Source organism: Schistocerca serialis, chromosome 3, assembly GCF_023864345.2.
Source record: "Schistocerca serialis cubense isolate TAMUIC-IGC-003099 chromosome 3, iqSchSeri2.2, whole genome shotgun sequence".
NCBI lineage: Eukaryota > Metazoa > Arthropoda > Insecta > Orthoptera > Acrididae > Schistocerca > Schistocerca serialis.
The window spans coordinates 146,532,444-146,556,735 of NC_064640.1; the positions used below are offsets into that span (position 1 = coordinate 146,532,444).

General features: G+C 44.0%; 1 protein-coding gene across 1 annotated transcript in view; it reads right to left on the minus strand.

The window, feature by feature from the left end:
* The window catches only part of LOC126471551 (uncharacterized), a 1,058,515-nt gene that overhangs the window by 728,353 nt on the left and 305,870 nt on the right, over nt 1-24,292 (minus strand). The window contains exon 2 of the mRNA XM_050099778.1: nt 22,457-22,579. Coding sequence (XP_049955735.1) covers nt 22,457-22,568 — 112 coding nt within the window. The 5' untranslated portion in view covers nt 22,569-22,579. The remainder of the gene's footprint in view (nt 1-22,456; nt 22,580-24,292) is intronic.

Sequence of the window (24,292 nt, forward strand, 5' to 3'; positions counted from 1 at the left end):
CTGAGAGGTTTGTTGTTAACGAGCCGGCCGCGGTGGTCTAGCGGTTCTAGGCTCTCAGTCCGGAACCGCGAGACTGCTACGGTCGCAGGTTCGAATCCTGCCTCGGGCATGGATGTGTGTGATGTCCTTAGGTTAGTTAGGTTTAAGTAGTTCTGAGTTCTAGGGGACTGATGACCACAGATGTTATGTCCCATAGTGCTCGGAGCCATTTGAACCATTTTTTTGTTGTTAACGATCGCAAGTAATCAGTGCTGTAAGCCACAAGCAGAACACGCAGTTGTATACGAATCGAACGCGGGTTATCTCACACATCTGAATCATCCTGACAGAGCAATTGAAAAAAAATAGTCAAATGACCTGCAACAACACCTCCCTCTCTCTCTAGAATGCGTCATCAGCTTACCATTAAAATAGACCTCGTTACAACTCCACCTCATCCGATCACTCCATCCACTCTCTGTCATTCTTTAACGCAGATGCAAGTAAGTTTAGAGACAGATTCTCTTTTTTCTAGGAAAGCATCAAAGACAGCAGTCAACTCGCGTGTAACACTATTACCTCAATAGACACACAGTAGAGTGTTGCCTGGACGAAAAAAGGACTGTTTTCCTGGTTCGCAGTGCTTCCAAGTCAACGTTTTCTGTTATTCCTCTTGATGTCGCATACTTGTTCTCATGTACAAGAATTGTTCTGCACCAAGCAGAAGGCATGCAAGTACTCCCTCAATTTCCCCGCATTTTCCCTCAATTTAGACGTATTTTCCGTCACTTTTCGTAATTTTATCGATTTTATGTCACTTCTACCCATTCGAACATGGCATCACTTTTCGTTCCCTATTCTAAAATTGCTTGTAAATATAGTACAATTGCCAACACCTAGCGCAAGTGCACTATTTTCTGGTTGGGCGGCGTAATATACCACTGTACTCGAATGCATCAAGTCACCTCCAACAACATATTCTACAGTTGCAATGCGTTTGCCCTGTTTTATGTATGTCTGTGTCTGTGTCCTCCCTAGTTCCGAATGTAGCAGAGAGAATCAATATAGGAAATCTATAGTACTTTTAAAAACCCGATATCTACGTCAAATTCCCAATCGATCAATTAATTGTTTCCGATAGCTGTATTGCCTACACGCATGCGTTCGGTACGGGCAGGCATGGCCGATGCGGGTGTGTATCCCTTTACTCCCAGCCGGCGCGGATGGACCTACCCTGTAGATGGCGGACGGCGCACTTCGTGATCGCGAGTTTGTGTGATCGTCAGGGTTTTTTCCACCAGATATGTTTAGTGGAAACGTTGTGGAGGAGGAGGGCGCGTACAAGACCTCGGATATACTTAGTGCTACGATCTGTTTGTGAAAGAAACTTCTGTAGTTGATTTGCACAATGTATGCGTGTGATGCTCAAACGTTGAAAATATGTTTTCGTATGAAGAAAGCCTACCCCCATGAACCATGGACCTTGCCGTTGGTGGGGAGGCTTGCGTGCCTCAGCGATACAGATGGCCGTACCGTAGGTGCAACCACAACGGAGGGGTATCTGTTGAGAGGCCAGACAAACGTGTGATTCCTGAAGAGAGGCAGCAGCTTTTTCAGTAGTTGCAGGGGCAACAGTCTGGATGATTGACTGATCTCGCCTTGCAACACTAACCAAAACGGCCTTGCTGTGCTGGTACTGCGAACGGCTGAAAGCAAGGGGAAACAACAGCCGTAATTTTTCCCGAGGGCATGCAGCTTTACTGTATGGTTAAATGATGATGGCGTCCTCTTGGGTAAAATATTCCGGAGGTAAAATAGTCCCTCATTCAGATCTCCGGGCGGGGACTACTCAGAAGGACGTCGTTATCAGGAGAAAGGAAACTGGCGTTCTACGGATCGGAGCGTGGAATGTCAGATCCCTTAATCGGGAAGGTAGGTTAGAAAATTTAAAAAGGGAAATGGATAGGTTAAAGTCAGATATAGTGGGAATTAGTGAAGTCCAGTGGCAGGAGGAACAAGACTTTTAGTCAGGTGAATACAGCGTTATAAATACAAAATCAAATAGGGGTAATGCAGGAGTAGGTTTAATAATGAATAAAAAATAGGAGTGCGGGTAAGCTACTACAAACAGCATAGTGAACGCATTATTGTGGCCAAGATAGACACGAAGCCCATGCCTACTACAATAGTACAAGTTTATATGCCAACTAGCTCCGCAGATGGTGAAGAAATTGATGAAATGTATGATGAGATAAAAGAAATTATTCAGGTAGTGAAGGGAGACGAAAATTTAATAGTCATGGTTGACTGGAATTCGAGAGTAGGGAAAGGGAGAGAAGGAAACATAATAGGTGAATATGGATTGGGGTTAAGAAATGAAAGAGAAAGCCGTCTGGTAGAATATTGCCCAGAGCATAACTTAATCATAGCTAACACTTGGTTCAAGAATCATAAAAGAAGGTTGTATACATGGAAGAATCCTGGAGATACTAGAAGGTATCAGATAGCTTATATAATCGTAAGATAGAGATTTAGGAACCAGGTTTTAAATTGTAAGACATTTCCAGGGGCAGATGTGGACTCTGACCACAATCTATTGGTTATGAACTGTAGATTAAAAGTGAAAAAACTGCAAAAAGGTGGGAATTTAGGGAGATGGGACCTGGATAAACTGACTAAACCAGAGGTTGTACAGAGTTTCAGGGAGAGCATAAGGAAACAATTGACAGGAATGGCGGAAAGAAATACAGTAGAAGAAGAATGGGTAGCTATGAGGGATGAAGTAGTGAGGGCAGCAGAGGATCAAGTAGGTAAAAAGACGAGGGCTAGTAGAAATCCTTGGGTAACAGAAGAAATGCTGAATTTAATTGATGAAACGACAAAATATAAAAACGCAGTAAATGAAGCAGGCAAAAAGGAATACAAACGTCTCAAAAATGAGATCGACAGGAAGTGCAAAATGGCTCAGCAGGGATGGCTACAGGACAAATGCAAGGATGCAGAGGCTTATCTCACTAGGGGTAAGATAGATACTGCCTATAGGAAAATTAAAGAGACCTTTGGAGAAAAGAGAGCCATTTGTATGAATATCAAGAGCTCAGATGAAAGCCCAGTTCTAAGCAAAGAAGGGAAAGCTGAAAAATGGAAGGAGTATATAGAGGGTCTATACAATTGCGATGTACTTGAGGACAATATTATGGAAATGGAAGAGGATGTAGATGAAGACGAAATGGTAGATACGATACTGCGTGAAGAGTTTGACAGAGCACTGAAAGACCTGAGTCGAAACACGGCCCCGGGAGTAGACAATATTCCATTGGAACTACTGACGGCCTTGGGAGAGCCACTCCTGACAAAACTCTACCATCTGGAGAGCAAGATGTATGAGACAGGCGAAATACCCTCAGACTTCAAGAAGAATATAATAATTCCAATCCCAAAGAAAGCAGGTGTTGGCAGATGTAAAAATTACCGAACTATCAGTTTAATAAGCCACAGCTGCAAAATACTAACGCGAATTCCTTACAGACGAATGGAAAAACTGGTAGAAGCCGCCCTCGGCGAAGATCAGTTTGGATTCCGCAGAAATGTTGGAACACGTGAGGAAATACTGACCCTACGACTTATCTTAGCTAATAGATTAAGGAAAGGCAAACCTACATTTCTAGCATTTGTAGACTTAGAGAAAGCTTTTGACAATGTTGACTGGAATACTCTCTTTCAAATTCTAAAGGTGGCAGGGGTAAAATACAGGGAGCGAAAGGCTATTTACAATTTCTACAGAAACCAGACGGCAGTTATAAGAGTAGAGGGGCATGAGAGGGAAGCAGTGGTTGGGAATGGAATGAGACAGGGTTGTAGCCTGTCCCCGATGTTATTTAATCTGTATATTGAGCAAGCAGCAAAGGAAACAAAAGAAAAATTCGGTGTAGGTATTAAAGTCCATGGAAAAGAAATAAAAACGTTGAGGTTCGCCGATGACATAGTATTTTTGTCAGAGACAGCAAAGGACTTGGAAGAGCAGTTGAACGGAATGGACAGTGTCTTGAAAGGAGGATATAAGATGAACATCAACAAAAGCAAAACGAGGATAATGGAATGTAGTCGAATTAAGTCGGGTGATGCTGAGGGAATTAGATTAGGAAATGAGACACTTAAAGTAGTAAAGGAGTTTTGCTATTTTTGGGGAGCAAAATAACTGATGATGGTCGATGTAGAGAGGATATAAAATGTAGACTGGCAATGGCAAGGAAAGCGTTTCTGAAGAAGAGAAATTTGTTAACATCGAGTATAGATTTAAGTGTCAGGAAGTCGTTTCTGAAAGTATTTGTATGGAGTGTAGCCATGTATGGAAGTGAAACATGGACGATTAATAGTTTGGACAAGAAGAGAATAAATGCTTTCGAAATGTGGTGGTACAGAAGAATGCTGAAGATTAGATGGGTAGATCACATAACTAATGAGGAGGTATTGAATAGAATTGGGGAGAAGGGGATTTTGTGGCACAACTTGATAAGAAGAAGGGACCGGTTGGTAGGACATGTTCTGAGGCATCAAGGGATCACAAATTTAGCATTGTAGGGCAGCGTGGAGGGTAAAAATCGTAGAGGGAGACCAAGAGATGAATATACTAAGCAGATTCAGAAGGATGTAGGTTGCAGTAAGTACCAGGAGATGAAGAAGCTTGCACAGGATAGAGTATCATGGAGAGCTGCATCCAACCAGTCTCAGGACTGAAGACAACAACAACAACAATGAATAAAGACCATTATAAGGTGGAAGTGACTGTTTTAAGCGATCTATTTGACTCATGTAAATTGTTAAACAATTAATGTGTCAAATGTGTGTGAAATCTTATGGGACTTAACTGGTAAGGTCATCAGTCCCTAAGCTTACACACTATCTAACCTAAAGTATCCTAAGGACAAACACACACACCCAAGCCCGAGGAAGGACTCGAACCTCCGCCGGGACCAGCCGCACAGTACATGACTGCAGTTCCATAGACCGTTCGGCTAATCCCGCGGGGCTGAACAATAAATTTAACATTCTCAGTCAGACATTTGCTTTCAAAGGAGTTCCTGTGTGCATGGATTATTTCACTCTATTTCTGATATCGACAGAGACAAGAAGAGGGTCTGGAATTTGCCAATCAACAGAATGCCGCCACTTGATGCTTTGTTTGAAGGATGCAAGATCAAAGGAGGCCGATATCCAGTCCGTGGTCGGTGGTATTTAGTAACATGATCTGTAATTAGGACATTTGGCTGTTCTTACCTTCGTGGCGGTACCCTGACGGTGGACGCACACTCAGGAGACCCCAGGGGTGGGTACTACGTCCCACTTCATTCCATTCCCTTGTGATTACAGTTATTATGGGTCAATTGGCTCTAAGCAGTATGGGACTTAACTTCTAAGGTCATCAGTCCCCTAGAACTTAGAACTACTTAAACCTAACTAAGCTAAGGACATCACACACATCCATGTCCGAGGCAGGATTCGAACCTGCGACCGTAGCGGTGGCGAGGTTCCAGACTGTAGCGCCTAGAACCGCACGGCCACCCCGGCTGGCACAGTTATTATGTCGTGGGGAGCAAGGGTGAGGTGTGCAATCATGATGTCTACCCAATTGGGGGAACCCCCGTCTCCCACAGACTGAATAAGTAAAGAATATGTCTCAATATATTATTGACATTAATTTGAATTTCGTGTCATGAGATCCTTCCTCTGCAGCACAGAATGACTCTTTTTCCTGCCAATTTTTTCTGGGAGAGGGGGGACGGGTAGGAGGATGGAACGTCCTCTGGTGGTGGCTTTGTTCACTAGTTCAGTCGATCCCTGCGTGTCAAGGTGAGTGCACACAGGAAAATTTTCCAGTAAGATGACACCTTCAATCTGCAACACTGTAAGTACGTAATTAGGACATGTAGTTGCTGGATGCGATCTTTTCCTATCAAGTAAAAGAAAGAGACCTAGCCCCCCCCCCCCCCCAAATTGAATTTCATAAATAAGTAGTATATCCTGTGCGATATAATTGAATTTCTTGTCGTGGGATCCTTTCTCTATAGCACAGACGGCTGCTTAGAGCCCATGGCGGAATCCATTCTCAGTCAGACATTTGCTTTCAAAGGAGTTCCTGTGTGCATTGGTATTCGACAGGGGTTTACCAGGTAAACGATGCTTTGTTTGCGGTTCGGTCCGATTGCGATCGATGGCGGGTGCAGGACCGCTGTGGCATGTTACAGGAGGTTAGAGAGAAAGAGAAAGAGAGAGAGAGAGAGACAGCACATGTTTCGACAGGAATTTTTCAGGTCCTTTTGTCTGGGGATTAGCGTGACATCCAGTTTGCCAGGCACGGGGCCGAGCTGACACCTTTTGGACATGTCGCTTCGCGGCGCAGCTGGTGCACTCCGGCTCCAGTCAGCATGCGTGAGCTGGTATTCAGTGCGGACCTGTGGAAGTTGCGTGCTTCTTGATTGAAAGATATTTTAACAGCGTAATTACAAGGGTGTTTCATGAAGGTATTTTTTGGGTGATCAGAATGAAAAGCATCGCAAATGTTTAAATATTCTATATATCACCTTCTATCTCGTAAATTGTTTATATAAACAGTATTGCACACATTACAATATTCGATACACTGGAATCGATTTCCCGCCCAGTTCTTTACATAAATAAATAAACTATACTCCACAGTCTCTCGTATTCCATAAATTGTTTAAAAAAACAATTTTCTTCACATTGTCTAAATTGCATAAGCAATATTACATACACTGAACTCAATATCTCACAAAATTCTTTAAATAAATGAATAAACCATATTGTCTAAATTGTTTAAACAATATTCCATACACTGCAAGCGATTTCCCTCAAAATGGCAGATCAACTGAGTCTTTTTCCCACCAATGCCAGTGGGGGGAAGGGGGGCGGAGAGGTGAGCGGGAGAGCTGGGGTTTCCCAGAGGGGGCATTTAATTAATTTATCGATTTAATTAATTAGTCAATCAAATCGATATCAAAAGTATGCTTGTGTCAATGAGGTGAGTTGCCCGAGGGATGGGGGGGTGGGGGAGAAGGCGGAGGAAGGAGGAGGAGGAGGAGGAGGAGGAGGGGGGAACAATAGGTTAAGAACCTGCCAATCAAAAGGGAGGATTATCCCCAGGGAGTCATACCTGTCTATCAAATGGGTGGATTACCCCAGGGGGTCTTAATTCTCTTAACAGAGTAATAGGTTAAGGACCTATCAGTGCAAGGAGAGGAGTCTGTTTGCCCCAGAATGTATGCTTGCCCCTGATGTAGGCAACTCATATTGTGAGGTTAGAACATAGTGTGCCCCCTACTTACATCTGTTTATAATGTCGATGGTTATTTGTTCTGTGGCGTCCGTTCAGTCAAAATGCCAGAGGGTTGACCTATAATTTATGCCTGTTAAGATAAGTAGTCGTCTGTTATTTGCAAATTGGGTAATTTCTCTTGTCATTACAGGGAAAGGCTCTATATCAAATGAGGACTAAGTGTATTCAATGAGATGATTCATGTTAACTGCCCGAAGTTATTGCGACTGTAATGATATGTCGTGTGCATAGTTGCATTATTTATGTTACTGTAATGTCGGTGTGTACTACAACGATTGCAGCCTTTTCCCTGTTTGTGTCTGTGATTTGCATGTACTGCGAAGGATGGCCTGGAATTCTTCCGCCTCGTGTGTACAGTTCTTGTAGACACAAAACACTATGTGATCCCACGTATCCGGACACCCCCAAAAACATAGGTTTTTCATATTAATTGCATTTTCTGACACCTACTGTCAGGTATTCCATATCAGCGACATCAGTAGTCATTAAACATCGTGAGACACCAAAATGGGGCACTCTGCGGAACTCAGAGCCTTCGAACGTGGTCAGCTGATTGGGTGTCACTTGTGTCATACATATGTACGAGAGATTTCCACATTCCTGAACATCTCTAGATACACAGTTTCCGATGTGATAGTGAAGTGGAAACGTGATGGAACACGTACAGAACAGAAGGGTTCAGGCCGATCTCGTCTGTTGACTGACAGAGACCACCGACAGTTGAAGAGGGTCGTAATGTATTATTTGCAGACATCTATCCAGACCATCACACAGGAATTCCAAACTGCATCAGGATGCAATGCAGGTACTATGAGAGTTAGATGGGATGTAAGAAAACTTTGATTTCATGGTCGAGCGGCTTCTCATAAGCCACACATCACGCCAGTAAATGCCAAACGACGCCTTCCTCGGTGTAAGGAGCGTAAATATTGGACTACTGAACAATGGAAAAACGTCCTGTGGAGTGACGAATCACGATACACAATGTGGCGATCCGATGACAGGGTGTGGGTATGGCGAATGCCCGGTGAACATCATCTGCCAGCGTGTGTAGTGCCAACAGTAAAATTCGGAGGCGGTTGTGTTATGGTGTGGTCGTGTTTTTCATGGAGAGAGCTTGCACCCTGTGCCCTGTGTTGTTTTGCGTGGCACTGTAACAGTACAGGCCTAAATTGAGGTTTTAACCGCCTTCTTGCTTCCCATTGTTGAAGAGCAATTCAGGGATGGCGATGGCATCTTTCAACACGATCGAACACCTGTTCATACGCACGGCCTATAGCGGAGTGGTTACACGACAACAACATTTCTGTAATGGTATGGCCTACACAGAGTCCTGACCGGAATCGCACAGAACACCTTTGGGATGTTTTGGAACGCCAACTTCGTGCCAGGCCTCACCGACCGACATCGATACCTCTCCTCAGTGCAGCACTCCGTGAAGAATGGACTGCCATTCCCCAAGAAACCTTCCAACACCTGATTGAAAGTATGCCTGCGAGAGTGGAAGCTGTCATCAAGGCTAAGGGTGAGACAACACCATATTGAATTCTAACATTACCGATGGAGGGGGCCACGAACTTGCCAGCCAGGTGTCGGGATACTTTTGATCACATAGTGTATGTCCACGCGGCTCATTCACCAACCCGCCAAGCTCTGCGTCCATTGTCGTTCTACCCATATAGTTTAGCTGCAAGACTTTCAATATGGAAATTTAGTAATAAAAAATAATTTCGGCCCGCTGTCGGTGTAATCGAGATACACGCGTCCATGTGCCCTTAACAGGTACTTTTAGACATTGTCAAGGTTATGGTCGTCATTTCTTCGTACACATGATCTGCGTGAAAGATTACAGAGTTCGAGTTTATCTGTTGGTATGTTTTCGGTTAATAGAATGATTCTGTCTGTTTGTTCACTCGTGGGGTAGCATATGGTGTCGCCCAATGGGTGATTCAGTCTTGTTAGCAGTGTTAGTGGAGTTTGAAAACCTCCTGTACTTTGTAGTCGACTTAGACGCAAGTTCTCTTCGGTATCATCGTAGTCTATTTTATTTCTTACTTCATGGTTTTCTAACTCTGTGATGTACTGGGTCGTTATCTCTTGATGTAGTTTCCGGTTTTGGGTGTTGTGGTATCTCCTCAGTTTGAACATCGTTGTGATTTTTCAGTGTGAGCTTTTTCTATGTTCATGTTGTTTTCAGTATCCATATGGTGTGTGGTCATTTTTTGATATATGAAGTTTTCTGTTTGTGTTTGTTTCTCGTTGACAACAACCAGAGAGGCGACAAAGGAGTGGCGTTTGCCATCAGCGTCGCCGGAGCAATCACAGGAACTGATGACATGTCTGAAGACAAATCGTCAGTCGCCTCGTCCACAACTGGTTCAGTAAGGATCGGAACACTATCCGTCACAAGATCTGGTACGTAGGACATCCGCAGCTGAAGGGCAATATACTTGTTTTAGAAAGTAACTAATACTTATTTACACCACGACCGGTATCTGAGTTTTAAAATGCCATCTTCAGGTGTATGAAATTCTTATCTTCTGTAACGCACAACACGCTGTCGGGCCATTTAGTGCAAGAACTCCAATCACTATTTGTTGCCGGAAAATGGTCGCCGCCGGGCAGCGGCACCGCTTCCGCCAACATGCAGTGATTGGTGATTGGAGCTCTTTCACTGACATGCCAGACCGCATGTTGTGTGTTACCCAATATAATAAGTTCACACACCTGAATATGGGATTTTAAAATCCCGAAACCGGTGTAGTTTGAATAAATGTTAGTACAACTGAAGAGGATCTCTCTAAATTAATAACTATCCATCAACTGTCCACGTGATTCCGAGAAGAACAGGGTATTTGCGGAAGTGGGCCCAGCATTCTTCCTTGTGGTCATGAACAGCGCCGTATGGCCGAAAAGCCGCTATGACGTCCTCTGCAGCAACCTCGAATGGAAGTTCGGCAACGTCACTGATCATTTTAAAGTTAACGGTGTTGCTGAGTATCGAGAATTCCGACGGCGGGATCTTCGTCCCCTCACGGAGGAAACGTTCCGTATCTAAGGCTTTAGGTCGTGCATATTCCGAACAAAAGTTGAAACGTAATGTCGATTTCCTGAACTTATTTGCCATAATCTCAGTGCGTGAAGCCACCGAGAAGGCTAAGTCGCAATGTAAACCAACGGGAACTCACGCGGCCGGTCGTTGTGGCCGAGCGGTTCTAGGCGCTGCAGTCTGGAACCGCGCGACAGCGACGGTCGTAGGTTCGCATCCTGCCTCGGGCGTGGATGTGTGTGATGTCCTTAAGTTAGTTAGGTTTAAGTAGTTCTAAGTTCTAGAGGACTGGTGACCTCAGACGTTAAGTCCCATAGTGCTCAGGGCCATTTTTGAACTCACACGCTCCGCAGGCGGAAGCACGTCACGTCCTCGCCCGGCGGTCGCTAAAACCAGACTTTCAACTCCCAGTGCCGGTCTAAACCCCCACATGTCAAGCAGTCACTATCCAAATGCTCGTACATTCGTGAAACTGAGTGTAGGAAGAAAAAGATTATTTTATATCGTCGTGTTAGCCCCACCAGGCGCCATTGTATCCGTAAAGGCGACGGTGTCTGTGGTTATGCAGCAACTGCATTTATTACAGTACAATGTGCTTCAGAAATCCATACATGTCTATAGGAACAGAGACTGTCTTTGACAATTTTCAGCTGTGGAAATTAGATTCACAAACATGCGAGTATTTAGACTGGCATTGGGGGCATGCTCGTATAGCTGTTGTGGTACAGTCTCCTTTTGGCAGTGGTGAGGCTCTCCTTGTTTGCGTTTCGCCTTTGTGTTGCTTGCGAGCGGATCACATCAACAATGTCACATGCACTCGCTCCATGACAATTTTAAACCAGCACTGGGGCGCAAAGACTGACTATCACAAACTTTGTACCACCATATCTCCTCCCCTTGCTAGCCAAACGCTGGCAGTGAAAATTTCATCAACCACTAGGATTTTCTCCGGCTTGCGTCTGACAAGGGAACCTCCCCATCGCACCCCCCTCAGATATAGTTATAAGTTGACACAGTGGATAGGCCTTGAAAAAATAAACACAGATCAATCGAGAAAACAGAAAGAAGTTGTGTGGAGCTATGAAAATAAAAACAAAATATGCAAACTGAGTAGTCCATGTGCAACATACGCAACATCAAGGATAACGTGAGTTCAGCAGCGCCGTGGTCCCGTGAATAGCGTGAGCAGCTGCGGAACGAGAGGTCCTTGATTCAAATATTCTCTCAAGTAAAAAGTTTAATTTTTTATTTTGAGACAATTATTATCTGTCCGTCCGTCCGTGAAATACTTTGTGAAAAGATTCTATGATTTTGCGAAGCTGCACAGGTACACAGAGCAGTATTTTTTACGTGATCGTGTGTCAATTATCAAAGTTCAGGCACTCACACATAATCAACTTCGCTCGCCAAAATTCCAGGATATTTTCAGATTTCCTTGGATATATGCAGAATTTGACGGTCTACACACGGAAAAATTTGAAAACGTTAAAAACATATGTTTTGACAGAGCACCGGGGAAACTGTGCGACTGTGAAACTGTTGCATTCATTTGTTGCAGTTTATGTGACTAACTCTTATGTTTTTATCACTTTTTTGGGAGTGATTATCACATCCACAAGAAAACCTAAATTGAGCAAGGTAGAAGAATCTTTTTACCCATTCGCCAAGTGTACACGTTAGGTGGGTCGACAACATATTCCTGTCATGTGACGCATATGCCGTCACCAGTGTCGTATATAATACATCAGACGTGTTTTCCTGTGGAGGAATCGGTTGACCTACGACCCTGCCATCAAATGTTTTCGGTTCCCATTGGAGAGGCACGTCCTTTCGTCTACTAATCGCACGGTTTTGCGGTGCGGTCGCAAAACACAGACACTAAACTTATTACAGTGAACAGAGACGTCAATGAACGAACGGACAGATCATAACTTTGCGAAAATAAAGTAAACTTCTCACTCGAGGGAAGTCTTGAACCTAGGACCTCTCGTTCCGCAGCTGCTCACGCTAACCACGTTACCACGGCTCTCCTGAGCTCACATTGTCCTTGATGTTGCCTATCTTGCACATGGACTACTCAGTTTGTATATTTTGCTTATTTTTTTCATAGTTCCACACAACTTCTTCCTGTTTTCTCGATTGATCTTGTGGTGTCACCGTCAGACACCACACTTGCTAGGTGATAGCCTTTAAATCGGCCGCGGTCCGTTAGTATATGTCGGACCCGCGTGTCGGCACTATCGATCATTGCAGACCGAGCGCCGCCACACGGCAGGTCTAGAGAGACTTCCTAGCACTCGCCCCAGTTGTACAGCCGACTTTGCTAGCGATGGTTCACTGACAAATTACGCTCTCATTTGCCGAGACGATAGTTAGCATAGCCTTCAGCTACGTCATTTGCTACGACCTAGTAAAGCGCCGTTACCAGTTACTATTGATGCTGTAAAACATGTACCGTCAAGAGCGATGTTCACCAATTATGGATTAAAGTTAAGCATTCCAGCGGCTACGTACGTTTTTTGTTAGTCTCATTTCCTCGACCTGTTCCAGACCTCACGCCAGCCTGCGTGAGCTAAAACGCGTGCCTTTCGGCGTCCTCTCATAGTGGGTTGGCTGTCTTGCCAATCCACAACATATCTGTGTTCAATTTTTCAAGGCGTATCCACTGTGCCAACTTATAACTAAATCTGAGGGGGGTGCGATCGGGAGGTTCCCTTGTGAGTAGAGCGCCAACGCACAAGGGTGCGTTAGCGGCCTCGGCCACCGAGGTGGGTATGTGATATGGTGAGCTTGCTAGATGAGTGCGAGAAGATACAGATGGACCTCGACCATTATCAAGGAGGCGAGTCGAGATGTCCATACAATGTAGGGGCACTGCCTGGACGTATGGGCAGCCACTTCTCTACACACATTCAGTGGCTCATTTCTGGTTATTTCATATACACTCCTGGAAATTGAAATAAGAACACCGTGAATTCATTGTCCCAGGAAGGGGAAACTTTATTGACACATTCCTGGGGTCAGATACATCACATGATCACACTGACAGAACCACAGGCACATAGACACAGGCAACAGAGCATGCACAATGTCGGCACTAGTACAGTGTATATCCACCTTTCGCAGCAATGCAGCCTGCTATACTCCCATGGAGACGATCGTAGAGATGCTGGATGTAGTCCTGTGGAACGGCTTGCCATGCCATTTCCACCTGGCGCCTCAGTTGGACCAGCGTTCGTGCTGGACGTGCAGACCGTGTGAGACGACGCTTCATCCAGTCCCAAACATGCTCAATGGGGGACAGATCCGGAGATCTTGCTGGCCAGGGTAGTTGACTTACACCTTCTAGAGCACGTTGGGTGGCACGGGATACATGCGGACGTGCATTGTCCTGTTGGAACAGCAAGTTCCCTTGCCGGTCTAGGAATGGTAGAACGATGGGTTCGATGACGGTTTGGATGTACCGTGCACTATTCAGTGTCCCCTCGACGATCACCAGTGGTGTACGGCCAGTGTAGGAGATCGCTCCCCACACCATGATGCCGGGTGTTGGCCCTGTGTGCCTCGGTCGTATGCAGTCCTGATTGTGGCGCTCACCTGCACGGCGCCAAACACGCATACGACCATCATTGGCACCAAGGCAGAAGCGACTCTCATCGCTGAAGACGACACGTCTCCATTCGTCCCTCCATTCACGCCTGTCGCGACACCACTGGAGGCGGGCTGCACGAAGTTGGGGCGTGAGCGGAAGACGGCCTAACGGTGTGCGGGACCGTAGCCCAGCTTCATGGAGACGGTTGCGAATGGTCCTCGCCGATACCCCAGGAGCAACAGTGTCCCTAATTTGCTGGGAAGTGGCGGTGCGGTCCCCTACGGCACTGCGTAGGATCCTACGGTCTTGGCGTGCATCCGTGCGTCGCTGCGGTCCGGTCCCAGGTCGACGGGCACGTGCACCTTCCGCCGGCCACTGGCGACAACATCGATGTACTGTGGAGACCTCACGCCCCACGTGTTGAGCAATTCGGCGGTACGTCCACCCGGCCTCCCGCATGCCCACTATACGCCCTCGCTCAAAGTCCGTCAACTGCACATACGGTTCACGTCCACGCTGTCGCGGCATGCTACCAGTGTTAAAGACTGCGATGGAGCTCCGTATGCCACGGTAAACTGGCTGACACTGACGGCGGCGGTGCACAAATGCTGCGCAGCTAGCGCCATTCGACGGCCAACACCGCGGTTCCTGGTGTGTCCGCTGTGCTGTGCGTGTGATCATTGCTTGTACAGCCCTCTCGCAGTGTCCGGAGCAAGTATGGTGGGTCTGACACACCGGTGTCAATGTGTTCTTTTTTCCATTTCCAGGAGTGTATTTTGTAGTTAGAGTAGGGCTCAAGTCACCAGTAATCAGTTCAAGGTTTCAATGGCAACAGTAGCTACGTGCCTGGAATATGGTGACTTACACCAGATGGAGGTAACACGTTCAGCGGTTGAAAAACACAGCGCAAATACTGCAGCACCTACTTACCTAGGAGTCCGCAGCTCGTGATCGTGCGGTTGCGTTCTCGCTTCCCGCGCCCGTGTTCCCGGGTTCGATTCCCGGCGGGGTCAGGGATTTTCTCTGCCTCGTGATGACTGGACGTTGTGTGATTTCCTTAGGTTAGTTAGGTTTAAGTAGTTCTAAGTTCTAGAGGACTGATGACCATAGATAAGTCTCATAGTGCTCAGAGCCATTTGAACCATTTTGAACTTACCTAGGATGTAAGCTGTATCGTGCATCCTGTCAGTTTATAAATCAATGTTTTATCAAGAAGAGACTATAATTCTGTTAGTTATATAGCTGTGAGAATGTAAGACACTTTCAAACAGAATCCTTACATGGCCTCTTTTAGTTATAAGTAAGCAGAGATCTTATTTTATGTCTACTATTAGCAGACAACATTCAATTTTTAAGGGATTTTAAATACACGGTTTCCAAGATTTGGGAAAAACATTGCAGAACAAATAAAGTTAAAACTGAAATTGATTACGTTTCATCAAACGATAATGTGACACCACAATGTGTGGTACACTTAAGCCACTTTAGAATTGTAGTGTTTTAGGCCTGTAAGTAGCAAAGTAAAACTAAATGGAAATCTATACTCAAGTAAATTCGGCAAGTAGAACATCAGAAACGTAGATTAGACGTTATTATTTTGGTAGGGAATTACGCAAGCTTAAAGTGAGTAACAAGTTCAGCATCTTAGAAACTGAATTTTTTGCAGGAATACACGAAATGAACAAGTTTTAAAAATTTACTTATACAGAGAACAAAAATTTTGCCAGCATGAAGAAATGGATTCTCATATGGAACAAGTGTTGTTAAATAGAAGATTAAAGTTTCAAGCCAATAAAAATAAGAATTTGATATAAATGTTAAATTAAAGAAAACTATCCATGAATACCAGAAAGGAGATGTCAGAGGCTAAAATGAAAATTTGGTAAGAGGTACAACAGAAATAACGTGCATGGAGAAGACAAAGTAGAAACATCTGAATGGAACGTTACACATTGGAGTGTCTAAATAGAGAGACAATATTTCAAGAATTCTAAGATTTCTTTCAATTTTGTGTAGCACAATAGAGGAATAGCAGGTATAAGTAGTTAATAGTGCGATTTATGAAATTCCAGAAGTAGTAAAAGATGAGATGTATACAGTCACTAAAGCTATGAAGAAAGAAGAGTCGTTACGGAAATGATTAAAGCCTACGGATTTGTAATACGAAAGGAACTTGCAAAGTTGTTAAAGGAATGTCCGTAGAGGGAGAAACGTTTGCAGAGGGAGTGCTATTCCGTTTTAAATTTCCCTGTAATTCTTATTCTGTAATAGGTCAAAGGATACTTGATTATTTATATTGTGCTCTATTTGATCAATGTTGCTTTGTGCATGAAGATGTGGAAGAATAAACTAAGACTTATCAAGAAAAATTTGTGAAGAGATTTATATAGATACGAATGTATTGCTTGAAATGAGCAAACGCCGGCTAGGGTGACCGAGCGGTTCTAGGCGCTACAGTCTGGAACCGCGCGACCGCCACGGTAGCAGGTTCGAATCCTGCCTCGGGCATGGATGTGTGTGATGTCCTTAGGTTAGTTAGCTTTAAGTAGTTCTAAGTTCTAGGGGACTGATGACCTCAGAAGTTAAGTCCCATATTGCTCAGAGCCATTTTTGAAATGAGCAAACATAATACGTTCTTCGAATACAGTTAATACAAAAATTATGTTGTTTGTGTTGGGCAGTAAGGTACAGCGCAACCTGGCTATAACAACAATCAAAGGACCTTGAAAATTATGTTGTTATAAGTGGGTGTTGTTTTAATAGAGATTCGAGTTTTCAGTCTGTTATGGAGGCATATGGAAAATAACAAATTTATTTAGCACTGTGTTATTTTACATACAGTATTTACTCTTAAGCTTACATGAATACAGAATATACAGCAGCATTGTCAAGTGCTCATCATACTTCTTAACTCAGGACTGACGTAATCAGTCATTTTACTGTGCTGTCTGTTTGGCCAATCCACACTTCCTAAATTACGTTCTTGATTCATTATTTCATTTGCAATTTCAGTGCTCCGTCCCCTAGCTTCATAGAACATGTTCAGAGTTCTAATGGTTTCTAAAGCGTCACTCACATTAGGGATAGGCACTTTATTTCTTTATTTTCCCTCTTCTTCCTCATGTCCCTTGCTCACTTCATGGTCACTGTGGCCCTGATTCTTCACTTCATTTGCAATTTCGTCTTCAGTTTGTGCTTCGGTTGAAACAAAGTCATCATCTATTGTTGCATACATTTCGTAGTCGCACTGATTGATAATGTCACAGTTTATTTCTGGCAGCAATGCAGATAGAGCAGATAATCAGGATCATCGAACACGACTTTAGTTTCGGCGGCATTTATTCCTTCAGTTGTGGTTCCCGCATGACGGAAACAGTTCATGATGGTTTGGGCTGTGACCCGACTCCAAACTTTGCTAATGCATCTGATGGCATCCAACAGTGTAACGGAATAATCCTGCTTTTTCTCAATGCATTGTAACATTTTCTGTAACATGAGCTTCTGATAGTGGCATTTCAGACTCCTAATTACTACTTGGTCCATGGGCTGTAATTATCTTATTGTATTTGCAGGAAGAAGAACAAACTTGATATTTTCGAGACCAGAGAGTGCAGGATCTGCTGGACAGTTGTCAACGACAACCAGTATCTTCTTATTCTGACTTCTAAGAACCCGATCGCAACGCCTCACTCCAGCTTCAAAGAGTTCGAAGGTCATCCAGGACTTTTTATTAGCACTGTAGTGCACTGGCCAATTTTTACATGCTTAAAACACCTAGGATTTACCTATCAAGAGCAATTTTTTGTTCTCCGTTTCACCCTTGTTAGTGCAACTAAAACTGTCATTCGTCCTTTAGATAACTAGCCACCAATACATTTTTCGCCCTTGAATTATAGAGTTTTGTCAGCAGTCAATTTAAAGAAAATGCGAGTCTCACCCGCATTAAAGATGTCACAGTCTGCATGTCCTTCACTAAGTGTAGGCCACATAGTAGTGGGCCATGTTGGATTGTTTCAGTATTCACACTGTTGGCTTCACAGCTCACTTTGCCAAAAATAATGTCGTGACCTTGCTTGAGCCGGCCGGAGTGGCCGAGCGGTTGTAGGCGCTACAGTCTGGAACCGTGCGACCGCTACGGTCGCAGGTTCGAATCCTGCCTCGGGCATGGATGTGTGTGATGTTCTTAGGTTAGTTCGGTTTACGTAGTTCTAAGTTCTAGGGGACTGATGACCTCAGAAGTCAAGTTCCATAATACTCACAGCCATTTGAACCTTTTTTTTTTACCTTGCTTGAATCTACCAATCTAGCTACTGCTACTCACAAATTCTTCATATTTTAATTTCTTGGCGAATTCTTCTACTTTTACCAAAGGCGAGGTCCACTATCGGAGGCGCTGATCATTCTCTGTTGCCTGAAGCACTTAAGCACCGATTCATCCACGTCGCTCCGTTCACCTTTTCGTAACCGCTTCATTTTAGATCCAATGTGTCCAAACTATTCCAGTTGTTCCAAGTCGTTTGGATTGTGGGATTTACGAGGTCAAATTGACGACATACGTCAACCCTTTTAGCTCTATTCTCGATTTCATTAATCACTTACACTTTTTTTTCCACCGTTGAAACTTTTCTTTTACTGGTCATGCTTTTCTAAAATCCGTGCACTTTGTAACAAACTGTTATGTAAACTGACATCAAGTGTACTTTTGACGTGTTCTGTGATTTTCTCCACTACTGTAGTATGAACACGCTAGGGTAACAGTGAGGTGAGGTGTCTGTACTACACCTGTTGTTGACGGAATGGCAGAGAAAAGGATTACCAGGTTGCCATATTACAACAACAGATTTCCTTCTAGAGTGGATTGGTTCTTGGAAAATCTTGTTGCTAACTGAGGCTGAAAATGACGTTATATACGAGGTGTTATGCAAGGATGAGAAGTATGTTCCTTACGAGGAATATGGCCGTACCACAGAAATCATGACGTCACAGCCAAGTTGTCGTTATAATCGACGTCGTTATAAGAAAGTTCAACTCTATTTCATTATTTGGCATAGACTGTTAATTGAATTCCAAGTTTTCATATATTATCGCATCATTTAGTCTAACATTAAACTAAATTGAGAATTATCATTACCCCTATTTCCTCCACAGTAATCGATGTGACTACCATCTATATACTATAATACTTTCAAATATGACAACAAAATACTTTGCAAATTATATAAAATGTATGTCAACAAGGAGTAATTAATAACTAATGTTTATGAGAAAAAAATAAAATTAGTAATTTTGCGGAATTTTTTTGTCATACAGTGAAGATATTACCTGATGTGCCCTACAGTAAGATAATTCTTGTTATGCTCTGAGACATGTCTTTATCGTTTAAGATGACAATTATAGCAAAGAGATTATATAAATTTTCACTGATTAAGGTGCTACATTTGCATTCAGATGGGGCGTAATTCAAATCGTCGTACAGCTATAACAGACTTTCATCACCTTTGGTTTCCTAAATCGCTTAATGCGAATTCTGAATGGCTCATTGGTAAAAGAAATGGTCGTCAGATTTTCTACCGCATCCATGTTAACTACCAGGTTATATTCCATCAACGATAACCTTACCTTCAAAGGGTGTTAATCTCTAATATCTATGTGTGGCTTTCCGAAGGGAAGACGTCTACTTACACGAACTGGCTCTCGCTCATGCTGCTGCTGCGAGCCAAAACAGGCTCGCGGCAAACGAGTGGAGTGTTGGAGGAAGAAGGGAGGAAAATCAACTGCAAGTGAAGTCTGGCAATCAAAGAGGCTAGTATTAAGGGTAGCAAACATCACGTTTTGAAGAGATTATCAGACCACAGTGATTCATGTATGCGATTCGTTGAAGAACTCTTTTACTTCTGAAGACTAACATACTGTAAGTCACGACAACAAATTACAACAGTTATATGCACTCACATTGAATATATTATCATGATGGAGCTGGGCTCGATAATATAAAAGTTATCATGACTGACATTGATTTAAAGTGAATATAATCACATTACAGTAAGATATATTTTGTGGCCTGTATATTAAGTAAACTGAAGTCTTAACTGAGAACATTATTTTTCATTCATTACGAAAAAAACTGAGTACATTTGTGAATGAATTCACGCTCACCTGAAAACTTGTGAAATATAGAAAAGTAAGACTGTGGAAGACCCTTATAGAAATACGTGAGACAAAATTTGTTACAAAACTATCTTGCAACATCTATCAATCTATGGATCTACTAGCCATAGCAGTAATTTGATGTTGTTTGATACTGTCAAAATTTTCTCTATTCAGAGTGTTTTACAAAATATTGAACAGGCTATTAGCCTATTGTAAGTACACCAGGAAAAAAATGTTCTCCGAACATTATCGTGTGTACCGTCTGCATCCAAAAAAGCAAGAGTCTGTAAATCAACATTACCAACTGGCTCCTGGTTACATGCAAAAATATTTGCCTCTGTTGTGATGTCTTTTTACAGAAACCACAACCCGTCCTGGCTTCACGAGTTAGGAATGGAAGATGTATGTCAAAATAGGACAATTCCAATATGATACGTTCTGGCTGCTATCAACTCTTCGAGTGCAAATTGTACTCACGTTCACCAAGACACCACCAGGCGATATAGCATGTTTGAGATACACTCTAGAGGCATTTTTCTCTTCGTAGTTCTTTCCGCAAGCCTACTGTCGCTTTTAGTGCAGCTTTGCTAGAATTACAGCATTCTGCTCAGGAGCTCACAGCACCACTCCACAGAGTCTGATGTCTTTCGAACTAACCGTGTATTGTATAGACGTTGCTTGAACTATACGATCCTGAGCAGCCCAGTCAGTCATCCCAAACTGTCTGGAATTTGGTTTTCATTATATACTTGTGATGTGCCGTGCATTCATCACTATAGCATTGGATTAGAACAATCCACACACAGCTTTTTCAGTTATCGTTAGCTTTTTCTAAGAGTTGTGGAAAGCAACATAGCTCGAAAAAGTGGTTAGAATAAGGGGAGATGGTGCTACTTATGCCGAGCTGAAGCAATGAATTCAAATTTGTGTCACCCACGGGGCTTGAACGCAGGTCTCTTGCTGACTAGGAAGATGCAGTAGCCACTGTAGCATTGGGGTTACCACAGCTGCATGTACTGTTATGGTTCTCGTCGTCTGTTGTTATGATGACAGGTGGCCAATGCTAAATTGAAGCATATATTGCAGATTTGGCCGTGAAGACAGTAAGGAGTTGGCTGCATAATCTGTATCTGCAACGACTGAAATAATTAGTAGTCGTTGGTAAAAATTAATATATATTGCACTTAACTTGTGTTACAGGCTTCTTCATATGCTGCATACATATAATTACAAACATATCTAGAGAGGCATTACTTATGCTATACTTGACTTAGCGCCTTGTTAGAGGTTGCTTCCTATCAGCTGAAGGCTACGTTACACTCCTAGTTGACGTCCGGAGCAAGAGTGGACGAGAGCTCGCTAGATATTTGTCACAAGCCGCGGACGCGGCGCTAGCGGAGCTGCTTGCAACTGGCGGGTCCAGCGATATCTATTACGGACCGCGATCGATATCTGCAATCCCTAACAAGTGTGGTATCGAACGTTGATACCACATGGACTGCCCTAGTCCACGGCCATCCAGAGGTGGGACTTGAACATGCGTCTCCCGCATACTAGTTAGATGTGCTAACCACTACGTCACTGCTGCATTGTGGCTTCCACAGCTGCATGAAATAGGGTAGTCCACGCATCTGCGGTAGCCACAATGCTACGGTCAAGCAGTCATTTGCACACCTGCCTAGTAAGCAGAAATACCAGGTTCAAGTCCCGGCCGTGGCACAGCTTCCATCCCTTCGAAGATAAAGTTGAGACTCATATGTATCCAGGAAAACGTAATTCCATCACATTAATACTGATGTTTTAAATAATATCAGGCGTTGATTACTTTAGTGTCGAGAGCCTTAAACCAAAACCATCAACCAATAAGTCAACAGTATTCGAGCATTCCATAAATGAAATTGTGTCCTACCTGCAAATCAATAGTCATGATAACGGCACTGACAACACATTCGAAATTTATGGAAACAAAAATTAAAAGCTAAATTTTCGATAACCTAAGAGTGTATCTGATTTTATTTTCAGTACATCGTTTAGAAGACATGTAAATATTTACATTACTGAAAAGTTTTTCCAGCGTCTTCCTCAGCGCCATTCAGAGGGGCATTTGTATACAGAAACAGATTCCCAATTGGTGAAACTGATGATGTTTCTATTCATTTGTCAAACCTACGAAGAACAAAAAAAGAAGTGGGGAGCTCACTTCCATACACTTGGAGGACAAAACGACACCTTTACTGATCCCTGGAATTAACATTGACAAAACTTGATATTCGTGTTTATGGAAGCTGGAAATTATATTCAGAGATACGGCACAAGCTGATTTTTGACTGACCAGTTGGGTATATGATGACGGTTGGCCGCTTGTTGTGTGGAGAGCCCGCCGCCTGCGGCGCGGGCGTCACCGGCGTCGGCGTCGTAGACGGCCTCACTCCCAGGCTCGCCATCACGACATCACCTGCCACAGACACACACATCGCTAACGTGACACACTTATTCTATTCTACAAAAGACCTAAGCTATTACACTTTCACACAGCGGGTGACTACATCAGTGGGGCTCTAATGCGCAATGCTGCCATCACGAAACGATACACAGGGTAGAGAATGTCAAATCAAACAACTTTCAGCAGTCTAATTTCGAAACTGTTATTTCATTAGATTAAAACTTTCGGCGATTTACTACTGGTAGCCTAACAAAACAACACTTTGGAAATTAGACGGCCGAAAGGTGTTTGATTTGCCATTCTGTACTGAACAGCCGAGTTTCCGCAACCACCTCCGAAAAGATGGATATACAAAGAACATATCTGGTGGTTATAATTAAAGTGCAGCTACTCACTACTGAAATTATCGTACGGCAGTGAATCTTGATAGATGCGCTAATGCGTTAATTCGAAACCGATTTACGCTGTAAAAAAATCGAATTCCAGTTTTGACCACCAGGTGCAAATCTGGCTCTGTGAATGCAAGAAAGACGTTTAGAACTGTATCGACGTGTAACAGATTAGGGACGGGACGCGGGGAGGAAAAGTGAAACAAGTGAGAAGGCATAATGTTGATTTTACTTCCACACAGGAGACGTCTAAGAGATGCTGCACAGCGCCGGATATGCACCTGGCGGTTAAAATTGGAAAAAATTTCTTCCCAGCGTAAAACGATTCCTCATTAATGCATTAGAGTATCTACCAAGTTTCGCTGCCATACGATACGTATAGCCCACACTGGATCTCTGTGAGTAGCTACACTTAAATTATAACCACCCGCTACAACACAGGCATTACATGACGCATAGGTCAAGATCCATTACCGTACACATGTTTGGTTTTCACCCCGTGAACACTGCGTGTTAATTGATCACTCTTATAAGTAGTTTAGCTAATCGTTCAGCCAACTGAGCTTAACTATGAAGCAAAAGCTAACTCGTCGTTGATGGAGGCAAAGTTTTCATACATCACAGATTAAAAGAAGAATAATACACTCCTGGAAATGGAAAAAAGAACACATTGACACCGGTGTGTCAGACCCACCATACTTGCTCCGGACACTGCGAGAGGGCTGTACAAGCAATGATCACACCCACGGTACAGCGGACACACCAGGAACCGCGGTGTTGGCCGTCGAATGGCGCTAGCTGCGCAGCATTTGTGCACCGCCGCCGTCAGTGTCAGCCAGTTTGCCGTGGCATACGGAGCTCCATCGCAGTCTTTAACACTGGTAGCATGCCGCGACAGCGTGGACGTGAACCGTATGTGCAGTTGACGGACTTTGAGCCAGGGCGTATAGTGGGCATGCGGGAGGCCGGGTGGACGTACCGCCGAATTGCTCAACACGTGGGGCGTGAGGTCTCCACAGTACATCGATGTTGTCGCCAGTGGTCGGCGGAAGGTGCACGTGCCCGTCGACCTGGGACCGGACCGCAGCGACGCACGGATGCACGACAAGACCGTAGGATCCTACGCAGTGCCGTAGGGGACCGCACCGCCACTTCCCAGCAAATTAGGGACACTGTTGCTCCTGGGGTATCGGCGAGGACCATTCGCAACCGTCTCCATGAAGCTGGGCTACGGTCCCGCACACCGTTAGACCGTCTTCCGCTCACGCCCCAACATCGTGCAGCCCGCCTCCAGTGGTGTCGCGACAGGCGTGAATGGAGGGACGAATGGAGACGT